Source organism: Cucumis melo, chromosome 3 (genome assembly GCF_025177605.1).
Source record: "Cucumis melo cultivar AY chromosome 3, USDA_Cmelo_AY_1.0, whole genome shotgun sequence".
In the NCBI taxonomy this organism is placed as follows: domain Eukaryota; kingdom Viridiplantae; phylum Streptophyta; class Magnoliopsida; order Cucurbitales; family Cucurbitaceae; genus Cucumis; species Cucumis melo.
Genome location: NC_066859.1, coordinates 29,321,310 through 29,334,419, shown reverse-complemented (window position 1 = coordinate 29,334,419; position 13,110 = coordinate 29,321,310). Strand labels below are relative to the sequence as shown.

The window sequence follows — 13,110 nt, the reverse complement described above, 5'->3', positions numbered from 1 at the left end:
TGGATTGTGGCTCTGTTTTATACAATTTGTTTTCTAAGCATATTTTGACTGTGGAACTGGAAAGGGACTTTTGGAATCCAACCCACTTTGCTTTAATTGCACAAATTGCTAGTGGACGGATTTGACTGCAACTCATGCAGTCTAAATAATGGTTTATTGTTATTATTAGCCTATCTGTCCAATTCTAGTGTCAATTATTAGAAACTTCCTGCCCGGAGTTTGGTATTTACCAACTAGCTTTTCATGGTTGAATTTTCAGATCTATTTGAACTATCAACCCAGATCTGAATCCACCTCGATTCATTGATACCCATCTGCATATTCAAATCATCTCAACAAACAGTTCATTCCATTAAGAACAAACTACTAAAACAAAGATACTTTTCTTTCTTTTGGTTTCATTTTAGTCATCAGTAAACACCTCTTTAACATCAGTTGTCCTTGAAATTTTTGGAAGTTGAATCAATTCTGTGCAACTGATGAATCCGCAAGGTCACTACTGATCGTCATGTTCTATATGCTTTCCAGCTCCCATTTTTCCACCCCGAGAAAGTGAAAGTGCCAAGTAAAGTTAGGTTGGAGTGATGATAAAGTTTTTGAATGTTAAAACTGGTGGGTGTGAAATCTGCTTTGATGTGGGAAAAGAAAAGTGATCAGAATCAGAACCATTCAGCTAGTGGAGCAAACCGAGCAAACAACTTCTAACTAATTTAATCAATTCCCCCTAAAGCTATTTCCCAATAAAACAATTATGTTTTTGCTCAGTCTTGCCAAAGCTTTTTAATTCGGTGAGAGCAGTTGGGTGGGTCTTGACATCATTTTTACCAAATAAACTTTTAGTTAGCGCCCATTTGGTCGCCTACCATGGTCCATTAGCATTTCTTTTCTTCAATGAAATTTTGATATTTTGATACTCAGAATCATCATTTTTTTTCTTCTTTTTCTTTCTCTTTTTTAATAGGACAAGATTCATCCCATTCCCATTACAAGTGCCTGTATTTTAAAGTCATTCAGATCTTACCCATATAGTTGGCCTAAAAATTTAAAAGTCACAATCTCTCATCTTATCCAAATATATTGGTATTATACTTTAATGTAGATGATTCATCCAATAACAATTTTAGGTCTCCATTGTTTTTTATTAATTTTATTCAACACGATTTGTTTTCATGATAGTACGTAATTATTGTTTTAATTTTAATAATAATTAAAAAAAGAAAGACGATTGGTGTAAATAAATCATAGATTATGATTATTGGGGTGAGCTAACTTTATTCAAATTATATGGAAAATAAATAGGCTTTGAAAAAAAAAATCCTAATATTAAAGTGATTTGAGATATTTTGTTGTTGGATTATGGGTTTGTTATCGGTGAACTTCTTTAGCAATTCTTTATAGCTTAATTTCAAATAAAGCATTCATTTTACAACTTATTCAAATTTAATGCGTAATTAAATAGTACACCATGATTTGAAATTCGTAACAAATGTCAAAGTTCAAATTTTTCAATTTTATTTTGTGTTTACTTTAGACATTACATTAAGATATGATGATTTTTCGGAAGAAAATTCAATTTGAAGTTTTATCCTCTTTATTTGAATAAATTCAATTTTCATACCGAACAAAAGATTTAGGTAGGAAAAAACAGTGGAGAAATAGAAGAATTGTTGGAGTTTTTGGTGATTAAAAATAAAATTCAAAGGACATAAAAATGAATAAAATTTGGGTTGGAACAATAGGTGGGTGTATGTGGAGGGGCCATCTAAAGTGCCTTGATAATTGAGAAGCCCTAATTATGAGACCCCAAATTTAAAAAAAATATATATATATATGTGTGTGTGTGTGTGTGTGTGTGTGTGTGTGTGTGTGTGTGTGTGTGTATGTATGTATGTATGTAATTCCAAAGGGGAAGAGGATTTGTTAGTCTATTGTCCTTTATTTGATTAGTTTTTAGGATTACCTTTGATGGCTTCTAAAATGAAATTTGCTCAATGTGATATGTAATAACACAAATAGATACCTAAATCTCATTTTTTTTAAAAAAAATTATATTCCAAGTTTTAATATTTTGATTTATGTTTTTATTAATCATTCACCGATAAATGTCAATCGATATAGACGGTTGACATTTTTGTTTTGAACAGTTTTAACATTTAAAATATTTTTTTCCATGTATTTATTTGTGAAACTACTCCTTAAATAATGAATGAGAATAAGAGAGAACCAAAAATGATAATGATGTGTTGCCCCATGTGGTGGTGGCAAAGGAACTCTTACTCAATTGCTTTTAATTATCTGCTTCCATTGACAAAAGAGAACAAAGTGGGCCTCTGGTCATTGGGCCCAACTTCCCTCTCTTAGGACATGACCCCTCAACCTCCCATCACCAATTTCTCATATTTAATATAATTTGTTTTCTTTTCTCTTTAGAGGGTCTATATGTGGGTCCCATTCAAAAAAAAAAATAAATAAATAAAAATACACCAACCATACTATAAACAGAATATTAATCAAACATTATTAATTTATGTTGTAACTCTTGACTTTCAAATTTTGTTTCTTTTATAATGTGTACATATATTCTTTTAAATATAAATACAATAGGACTGAGTTGGTGTACCCAATTATCTTAATTAGATTAACATAATCTCAGCATCCTTGACATTTAATCATTTGGAATATATTATTGAGGTTAACGTAAAGAATAGCATATACAATTTAATAGACCTAAAGAATTTCATTGATATAAATAAAAAATGGTATGATAAGTAGACAAAGTAAGCATGTTTCAACTACTGCATTGACATATCAATACATAAAATGTCTAAAATGACGAGAAAATAGATAATTGGAAGAAAAAATGGTTGTTAGGTAAAAAAACTCATTTAAGTCATTTATGTTCGAGTTTTATATTTTGAAGACAATTTTTAGTTGCATAAAACATATACATTGTTGAAAAAACAACAAAACGAATTTGTATTACTTGTTATTGTTGTTGTTTCTAGTATTTGTTTGCCTTTTGTGTTTTACCTTGGTTTAAAATAAAACATGGTGAGATGAGATGAGCATGTGAGGATGGAGAGTGGAAATGAGATTAGCACATATTTTATTATTTTACTCAAAATGAAGTAAGATATATGTTTTAGCAGAATGATGTGATTGATTGCATAACCTCTCTTTTTGCTATTTTTAATATCACTATCCATACATATCTATGGATCTGTTTATATGTATATCTTTATATTAATTTGGTTTAATATAACTTCAACCAACCTTATTTTATTTTTTCATTAAGAAAAAAAAAAAAAGACTTTCATTTTTGCTATAATAGTGAAGGATGCTTGTGCCTAGCTATAACCCCAGGATCAATCTAGGCATTCTCGTATCTTTGAAATTTTGAAGTACAGTCTTTTTTTTTTTTCTAATGGATTTTAGTGATAAAAAATACATTTTCTACAATAATTAATTTGAAATTATGATTATTCGAACAGTTTTTTTTTTTTTTATGATGTATCCTTAAATAACTTAGGGGGCGTTTGGGGGAAGAGTTGGGTTATGGAGAGTTAGGGTTATGATAAACCTATGATTATGATAAGATGTGTTTGGGGGAAGAGTTATGGAAGAAGTGTTATGATAATGTTTTGATAATATGTGTTTGGGAGAAGGGCTATGTGGATAGGGTTATGATAGATTAAGGAAGTGTTAGAGATTCCGAAGACATAGATTTCAAAAGAATGAATATTAATATGGCTACGGTTATATTATGTATAGAATTTATATAAAAGACTTCATAAAAAGAGGCTAAATTTAAAAACTATTGTGAAAAAATAAGATCCCAAGTTTTGTGTAAAATCAATAATAAAAATCCCAAGTTCTGTGGATTACAATAAAATAAAAGTTGGGTGGAAAAGTGGGGTCCTAAGCCATAATGATTTCTTTTATTTGAATTCATTTGGAATGGGATGGGGAAGAAATTCAAGTTGGAAGTGTTTTTTCTTTTCTTTTATTTTTTCATGTGTATAATAAAAATATATTTTAGTGAAAATATACATATACATATACATACATACATATATATATAAACACTTGCATTTCACAAAGCTTATCCACTTGCAATGAATCCTTTTTATTACAAAAAGAAAAAGAAACAATATTATTAAACAAATTGGATAATTATAATGATGATATATATATATATATATACACACAACATAAACAACAGAGGGCTATTGTAATTTTGTTATTGGTTATCTAAAGTGTTGTTGTTAGTTCTTTTGATTTATTGATTCATTCTCCTAGTTAGTTAGATGTGTCTGTATTTCTAATGATAGAAAGTGGGTATCAGTTTGAATTTACTTGCACTCCTTTTGCTTTGGAATATATCTTTTTCACAATTACCATTTTTGGTAATGTATGTATTTATTTTTCCCTCTGTTTTGGTATGGCCTTTAAAGATTCTTCTTCCCAATAACAATCTTAAAGATTGGAAGAATGTGTAAATTTACTATTTTATGTCACGCAATGTTTTTTAACTTTAGGGGTTGGTATAAATTTGCTTTATTATATATATATATATATATATATATATATATATATATATATATATATTCTTAATAAAGGATATTCTTCTCCTTTTTATCCATTTCCTCATATCTAAAGTGTGTTTTTATTTTGGTGTCATTGCAATTTGTCCATAGGAATTTTATAAATTTGATAACGTTGTACTGTCCATATTTACTCCAATTAAACTTTTAATTTGTCAAATTGAGCAAATGTCAATAACACTAAGTCAACCTCACTTAAGTTCAATATGTTTCATTTGTATAGCTATGGAATTATTTATAAGAGAAGAAGATGGGCTTGGGCTCCATGACACGCATCTAAGCTACCCAGAACGTGGGACTAATGAGCCCAGTAGTAGTCTAGCCCATTCTAAAGCCTAGACAACCGAAGTGTTCCTAGCTTCGAATTGTATTTCGGCCGGGCCTTCAGGCCCAATACTCACACCCTTTCGTATTGTTTAAACAAAAATAAATTGTTGAATTTTTTTTTGAAGAAATTGTTTTTATTTTTTAAATTAAACACTTGAAAATATAATCTAAACACGTCAAAATTGGTTTTTTTTCGGCGGGAGTAATCAAATCAAAGAGAGCAATACAATAGGAATCGTTTTAGGTTGGTTTTTATTAAGATTATTAAAAATACGAAGAGAAAGACTCACAATTTATATTTTCTGTGTTGTTCTTTTTCTTAAGAAAAAAATCAAACACACACACAAATTACAACGTTGTTAGCTTCCAAATGGGCCTTAGCTATAAAAAAGCCCATTTACTTCTCCGCTCCGTACGGTCTTTCACACATCATTCCGCCACCTGCGCCGGGGGCGGCGGAGAGGTATACAGGAACGCAGAAGGAGGTGGCGGAGACAGAAACAGGAAGGCCGCGGGAGGACTCGGAGGCGGAAGCTTCGAAGATCTTGAGAAGAGTTTTGCAGGAGGTGGTGGCGAGAGGAAGAGGAATGCAGCCGGAGGACTGGGAGGCGGCGGAGAGGGTAGGAGATACGCAGCTTTGGAAGATTGCTTCAGCTCCGGGAATGTTACACGGGCGGCATGGACAAAGGAATGAGAGAAAAGGGAGAAAAGGAAAAGCAGAAAGAACCCTACAGCATTCATCTTTTCTTCTTCTCTATGATGATTATGATGAAAGATTATGTCTCAAATCAACACCTAATGTCAATTATTTATACTAACCCTTTTCCATATTTGGCATTAATTTTGTGTACCCATAAAATTAATTACCATAACTATTTGTATGTCCTTCTATTTTTGTAACAATGTATTGTAAAGAATAAAACTTTCCTTAACTATAATATTAATAGTATTTACATTTAATTATAATACAAATAGTAAATTTTTTCTAATAAGGATAAGATGTTTATTTCTTAATTTAAACACTTTAAACGGTTTTATTTTAAAAAATTAATACACAGGTATGAGGATATTGTTGTTAAAGGAAACTTGTCAAATGATAATTTAAAATAATAATTGCAAAATTTGGAAGATAAATTCAAAATGGTATTATTATTACCTATAGAAAGAAATAGATAGGGAAGAAGAAAAGAAAATGATTAGTTTGAGGCTCCAAGAATCACTTTAATTGGTATCTCGTGCTTTGTGTAAAATACACTAAATTTCACAAGAAAAAAGAAATGCTAACTGCTCCTTAATGTTTTTATTATTATTTATTTTTTCCTCACTTTATCATCATTTTTATTTATTTAAATATTAAATCACACATCACTTTGAGTTTAGTGCAATTTTGTCTGTGGTTTTGGTAGCGACAGTTAACAATATAACTGACTGTTACAAAGAAATACAAATATGAAACGCTAAATGTTTCAAAATATTACGTATTTAATCTTTAGTTTTTTCAGTTTGATTTCAATTCAATTATTAGATATGAAAATGTTGGAATTTTACATTTGAATTTTGTCCCTGAGATTTATACTATTAACATCAATCTGAATATGAACTTTTTAATATGTAGTATTGATATAAATTGATAAATTTAAAAGAAGTAAATTAAGTTTTATTTTTTTCATCACTATTAAAAGTAATATTTAAAATTTCATTTTGTAACTACTTTTAATTATTCAATGGAGATATCAAACCTCAAAGAATAAATAAATCTTTAAATCTAGTAATCAATTTGAAACAAAAATCAAATACGATACGTGAAGTTTGAGATACGTTTAGATCCTAGAAACTTGGGTCTATTTAGTGCAATTTGGGTCTATTTAGTGCAATTGTAATTAACATGCACCTATAAGTTCTAATTGTAATGCTCAAATCTCCAACCCCTTTGTGGTTAAGAATGCATGCCAATGTAAAATGATATTACATACAAAACATGTAACATTCTATTTAGATCAAACAAATGAATGATTAACTTCTCAATATCAAAACTATAAAAATCTCTTGGCCCAAGTCATGAAAACAATGTGTTGCATATGGTGATCAAGACTTACGCACTCCAAAAGTAGAACAAAGATCATAGAAATGGGATTTGGAAAGATCAAACAACAAAATATGTACATTTTTGGGCAATGGAAACCCCAAAAGTTAGTCAGCATTACATTAAACAAAGGCTTAGAAAAGCAAAGTTGTTTGGGGCATTTCTCTCTCATAGGTCTCTAATATTTGCAGTTTACACATATCTACATCACAACTTACAAGTAACATCGTCACTAAAACAAGATATTACTCTATTAACTACTACGATAGAAATCGTGCTGACATCCCCCCCCTTCTAAACCCGACCAGAAAGACAAAAACCATTTGCGATCGATCGATACATATGTTACAGATAGAATTGAAACATTTTTTTCTTTTGATTCAGCTGAATTATCAGTTAGCATGGGAATCAACTTAATGGATTCGCCGGTTTCTCTACTCTTCTCATTTGCACACCGTCTTCAGCCTCTTTGCAGCCTTCACAAAACCCATTATGACCTGCAACTCATCCAGTTGCTTCACAACCAGAAAAGAAAGGAATGATGACACAAACGTAAGAAGGTTTCGACAATAAGTCCAAACGATTATTCTATGCAACATGGAAGAAAAACAGTTTTTTTATATGCAAGGGGAAAAACTCAAACTACCTGTGACATGAAATGCCTCTGAACTAGGTCTACCAATTGCTCTTTTGACGGGTTTGGAATGGCATCTACCTGCACAAATCCACCGATTTCCAGGTAAAGTCCATTGATTTTTAGGTAGTGAAAGAAACTTCAAAACAAACAATGCATCGGTATTCAAAACTTACCAGATTGAAGTGTCGCCAATATCTCCACAGTGCAGCCATCTCCAATTTACTAAGGTCAACCTTCTACACAGGAGGCGACAATACAAAGGGGAATTAGTTTAGATTGTAAGGCAGTTATACACATTTTGCAATACACAACATTAAACGAATATACCGTGGATCCTTGAGGTGCAGAAACCGAGCTCTTCGACTGTGAGTCACAGGAAAGTGATCTGCTCATTGTCTTGTGAGATGATCCAGATGATTTGTGTAATTTATGCCTTGATTTGTGGGATTTTTGGGCGTCATCAGATGCTGAGAATCAAGAATAGTTGAAAATGTTATCATGAATGAGTGACAAGGGTCATAAAAAAGATAAAAGAAAATGTGGAGAACAATTCAGGAAGAGGAAAAGTAAAAAAGTGAATTCACAAAGGATCCTATGCTGCGATCAACACTATCTAGAACCAACAAACATTCGACCAAGATCATTACCCTACTGCTGCTCCACCACTGCTAGTCCTCAAAGAACTTGCGACTTATTTTCATTTTCAAGAATTGCAGTGAAGATACTTGTGAGGGTTAAGTTTCTTACGCACTAGAAATTACTGTAGACACCAGACTAAAACTTGTCTCTGCTGATTTTTGGTTCAAAAAAGCATAAATCTACGGCTGTGATTTTAGAAAAGAGGCAGAGCTATACGATTTTACTTGTAACAAGTTATCAAGAGAAAAATCAGGACATGAATCCAAAAACAACCAGACAAAGATAGACAACAGTTATAGGATAAACTCAATTCTATTCTAAGACAGCTAATAAAAATAGAAAAAGAAGAATGATTGAGCTGAGACATTGAATTGGATCATCAGCTGCAAGACCCACCCATATCAATTCTATTCCATTGCAAGTTCTCAAATTCGAGATCGTCATCTTCCTCATTACCCGTCGGAGCCTCGATCACACTAAGCGCATTCCGCTGTAGTTTCACCTCTATACCATTTGTTAGAACCTGCAAGTTATCCCCATTCCAAGTCACATCCAGGAAAAAGGAATCAAAACGAAAAACCCTAATTCCTAATAATCGAGGAAGAAAAGAACATCCAATAACACCGAAATTACAACTTAAATGAAGCAGAAAAAAGAGGGAAATTCCAATTCCAATTCACGTGATAAAAGCCCATCATAATTTCACCTAATACGTTGAATTAGGCCAAACAAAAGTGAAAAAAATAACACAATTCTGCCCAGAAAACGGCCGAGGTATTAAAAAAATGGGTATCAAATTCATTGTAGATTTGGGAAAACTGATATAATCATGAGATCCAATGATTAAACGAACATGCAATAAAGGAGAGTATAGATAGAAGTTGAAGATGCCATCCCAAAGAACCAGTTCTCTATTAAATCCAAATTACAGTAAAGAAAACCCTGTATTCTCAGTTAATAACAACGACTACAGCAAAAATACTCAAATTCAGAATTCGCTGAGACGCGATCTTAGATCTAATATACAAAATTGAACTAAAAATTTTGGGAAATCGAACAGACATTGATCACACGACATGAAATGAATCCTCACATTATAAACCAGAATGAGAATCCAGAGAAATTCAATGTCTATTAAAAACCCCATTTCCAAAAAAAAAAAAAAACCCAACTCGAGTTAAAAAAAAAAATAGAGAAATCACCAGCCAATGCCACCCGCCAAGCCCAACGGCTTTCTTAACAACGCCTTGAAGTCCAACAAGGACGGATTTGGTACGATTGTTTCCAGTAACAACGACCTTTGTATGGCGAGGAAGCACGGAAAGCTCTTCCTCACTACTATCCCCACAGCTCTGCAAATGGGAGAACCCGCCATTGATAGAACTCTCCACAGCTTCAATCATTTCCAAGTGAAATGGGGTTAGTTAGAAAAAGAGGGGGGAGGGGACAAAGAAGATTCAGAAATGGAAATGGGAAATGGGAAATGATACGTAGATGAAAGAGCATGCAAATGGGGAAAGCAAGGAGGGGAGAGGAGAGTTTAGAGGAAGAAAAAACAGAGAGAGATTGCGGTTTACGAGTTAAAGCAGAGAGAAGAAGGAGAAGAAGAAGAAGAAGAAGAAGAAGAATGGAGGAAAAAGACAGATATTGTTTTAGTGGGTGGTGGTGTTGCTATGAATCCCGACGACCGGTGACGGACAAATGAGAAGATGACACGTAAGAGAGAGGTATCGATAATCATGCACTTGGTGGGGGAGCGGGTTTGCGGCATGATGCTCCCAATACCACCGGTGGTTTCAATTTCTGCTTCCCCAACAACGCCTCCTTTCCCTTTCTTTTCCGGAGTTGACTTGTTGACCTTTGCTGTAACCCACTACTACACTTAACACTCCTCATTTTACCAAATTACCCCTACTCTCTCCCTATCTCCTTTCTTTTCTTTTTTAATTTTCTAATTTTCATCCTCAACTTTCCAATATTTTCTTTCTTTTATCTATCATATTTTCTTAATCTGGTTTTCTCTCGATTAATCTGAAACATGTTTGCTAAGAATATAGACGACTATTACACATTTTCTTAAAAATTTATGAATTTAAAGGATGCTTTTGAGAATTCATATGTTAAAATTGAACAAAGTTAAAAAGTAACTAAGGCTAAAATATTTTATATATATATATTTTTAGGGAAGAAAAGATACTATGAAAAGACAGTCTCTTTGTTTTGAAATTTAGTTGAGTAACTTTGATTTTGAATTATTGTGTGGATATGAAAGAGTTATTCATCATCATTGTAGTTGAATAATCAATGTAAAGAAATAATTGAACAAACCTAATGTAAAAGAGTAAAAATAATCCAACAATCTTTATTCTGTGACAAAATTTACCGGCAGATCCATAATTTGTCTTCTATGGGTCCAAATAACACGGAGGCTTTCATAATATCTTACATGAATTTGAACTTTACATTAATGGATGCCAAATTTCCTAATAAAGCTAAGTACTTTTCTGTTTCAATTATTTTAAATACAAAAAAAACCCTTATATGACTATCATTATAAATTTTGAAATTTGTATAGACTTCTTTTTATTTTAATTTTATAGTAGCTAATAGAATAAAATGACTTAGGGAATAAGAAATTTTCAATTTAATTAAACTATGGCTAATTAATTACTAGCAAATCCTAATTTATAAATTATAATAGAATAAAAGCTTTTTAATGAAATGGAAGGAAAATCTCATATTTAACCTGAAGGTTATAAAAGTGGAGCGTGGAGCGTTGAGACTTGGAAGATGGGGTGTTTTGTAATTTCAATGTAAAACATTAAAATCAAAATCCAAAAAGAAAAAAAAAAGGCGAAATAAAATTAAGAAGAAGAAGAAGAAGAAGAAGAAACGTAACGGCAAAATCCGGAATTTTCTTTTTTAATAATATTTTATTTCGGTTTCTTTTAAAACGCGGGCACCACATCTCTACCTGCCGTCGGTGTTGTCGTATATCTCGTCCCACTCACACCTCTATCTCCGCCACACCCAATAAATACTCCCCCAATATAATTCTTTCATCTCTCTTCTATTTATCTATCTATATTTTTAAATCTAAAAAAACCCCAAATCAATAACTTTGAGAACTTCGAACGTAAAAACTGATCCCCCCCCCCCCCCCTCCCTTTTTTTTTTTTTCCTTTTTGTCTAAATTTTTTAAAAACATTTTTGCAAAGAAAAAGAAAAAAAGAAAAGGAGAGTGATTAATTTTCGCGGTGAATTTCCCGCCATAAGGGGGGAAAGGAGAAGCGTAGGATGGGATTCTCCCGCGCAAAAGATCGAAGGGAGGGGGACGTGGATAAAGGGTAAGGCATGTTTTCATAAAAAGCATGTGTAATGATGATAAAGTGTAAAAGAAGGGAATAAGGCTTTTAAAAACGGCGTCGTAAAAGAAGGCCCTGACCTGATAGAGTGTGAAAGTAACGTTACTACTCCTCCTTCCCCCTTTTTTTTTTATTATTATTATTTTTTTAAATTTTTCGTAATTGATTTAAATATTTATATTCCCTTCCTTCCTTCCTTTCTTCCTTCCGTACAGCGAAGTTTCCATGCTTGTGATGTGAACCCAAAATTAAAATTAATAATAATTTTAAAAAGGTAATTATTTTCTTTTTGTCTCATTTTGTTAAAGAATTTTAACCCTCTAATTAAACTAATAATTTTAGCTCTAAATCTTTCTTTCTCTCTCTCTCTCTCTCTGTCACACTTTGTTTTCTTAGCGAATTGAAACTACAAATGTAATGATTTTTTTTGAAGCTATCACATTAAATGTGGAAATTGATAGGAGACAAAAAAAAAAAAAAAAATATATATATATATATATATATATATATTTAGAAGGTAATGTTACTATTTTAGTCCGTGGTATAATGCTTGGTCTTCTCTTTTGTGTTTGGGATATTTTGGAAAATAAAACCTCTCCTACGGAAAAAGTGCCAACCTATCCTCCCATTATGTTCTTAGCAATTCAGTCACGTGAGTTCCCATTTCATTCTTGTTTATTTAATCCAAATTCAATCACTTAAAATCATCATATCCAATAATCTCAAATTAATATTTCAAATATTTTCCATACCCAGAATTGTTTTTGAGGAAATGGGAATTGGAGAGAGAAGTTTTGAATTTGAAATTTGAAAAGAAAGAAAGAAAGAAAAAAGGGGGAATTGTGAATTGGGATTTGGCAATGGACCCCAATTCCAACAGTTAGTTTCTTTCACACTTCACGAGACAAACAAAAACATAACCCTATAAATATTTTTATAAAGTTAGAGAGAGAAATAAAATGATTGGTTATGCGATAGTCCACGTGTCACTGTACCCCTGGCAAAGGCAGTAAAGATAAAAAAAAAAAAAAAAAATTATAATTGAATTGCCCTGACCTCTACCCCTGCCCGTTCTGCCCCCATTTCCTTAACTCTTCTTCTTCACTTTTTTTCATCCCAAAAATCACACACTTTTGCCCAAAACAAACAAATGAAATAAATAACTCTTTCTTCAATTTTAATTTTCTACTTTCTAAACAAAAAATAACAATTTTGTTTAATTTCAATTCCCATTATTAAAGCTTTGGTTCGCCCTTGCTTGTGTCGTTCGAGCTCCGGCGAATGAGAATCTAGCGTTTGATAGTATCGTTGTCTTTACCGATTTACTACGTTGTGTTTGACTCAACATATAATCTTGTCTTTTATGTCGTTTTTTCTTTTATAAAAGAAAATTACTTCTTTTGGTTTTTTAGTTTTTTTCTCGAAGTCGATAATAGCGAGATGTAATTTTTGAGA

At 32.0% G+C, this 13,110-nt stretch overlaps 1 protein-coding gene across 2 annotated transcripts; it reads right to left on the bottom strand.

The window, feature by feature from the left end:
* Positions 1 to 7,064: 7,064 nt before the first annotated feature.
* LOC103487947 (uncharacterized) lies at positions 7,065 to 10,115 on the bottom strand. Of its 2 annotated transcripts, none has more exons than XM_008446462.3 (6): positions 9,493 to 10,115; positions 8,687 to 8,813; positions 7,979 to 8,118; positions 7,825 to 7,887; positions 7,661 to 7,729; positions 7,065 to 7,529 (listed from the first exon to the last, which is right to left on the bottom strand). In XM_008446462.3, exons 1-6 carry the CDS (start codon positions 9,691 to 9,693, stop codon positions 7,458 to 7,460), a joined length of 672 nt encoding a protein of 223 aa, XP_008444684.1. In that variant the 5' UTR covers positions 9,694 to 10,115; the 3' UTR covers positions 7,065 to 7,457. The 2 variants fall into 2 exon arrangements, with proteins under 2 accessions (XP_008444684.1, XP_008444685.1); XM_008446463.3 differs by having other exon boundaries at positions 7,825 to 7,884; positions 9,493 to 10,014.
* Between the last annotated feature and the right edge of the window lie 2,995 nt (positions 10,116 to 13,110).

Coding starts and splice junctions, on each gene's coding strand:
- LOC103487947 (XM_008446462.3), bottom strand. CDS start 9,693: ATGATTGAAGCTGTGGAGAGTTCTATCAATGGCGGGTTCTCCCATTTG. Junction 7,888..7,978: donor CTGCACCTCAAGGATCCACG/GTATATTCGTTT, acceptor CCTCCTGTGTAG/AAGGTTGACCTTAGTAAATT. Junction 7,730..7,824: donor ATTGGCGACACTTCAATCTG/GTAAGTTTTGAA, acceptor GGATTTGTGCAG/GTAGATGCCATTCCAAACCC.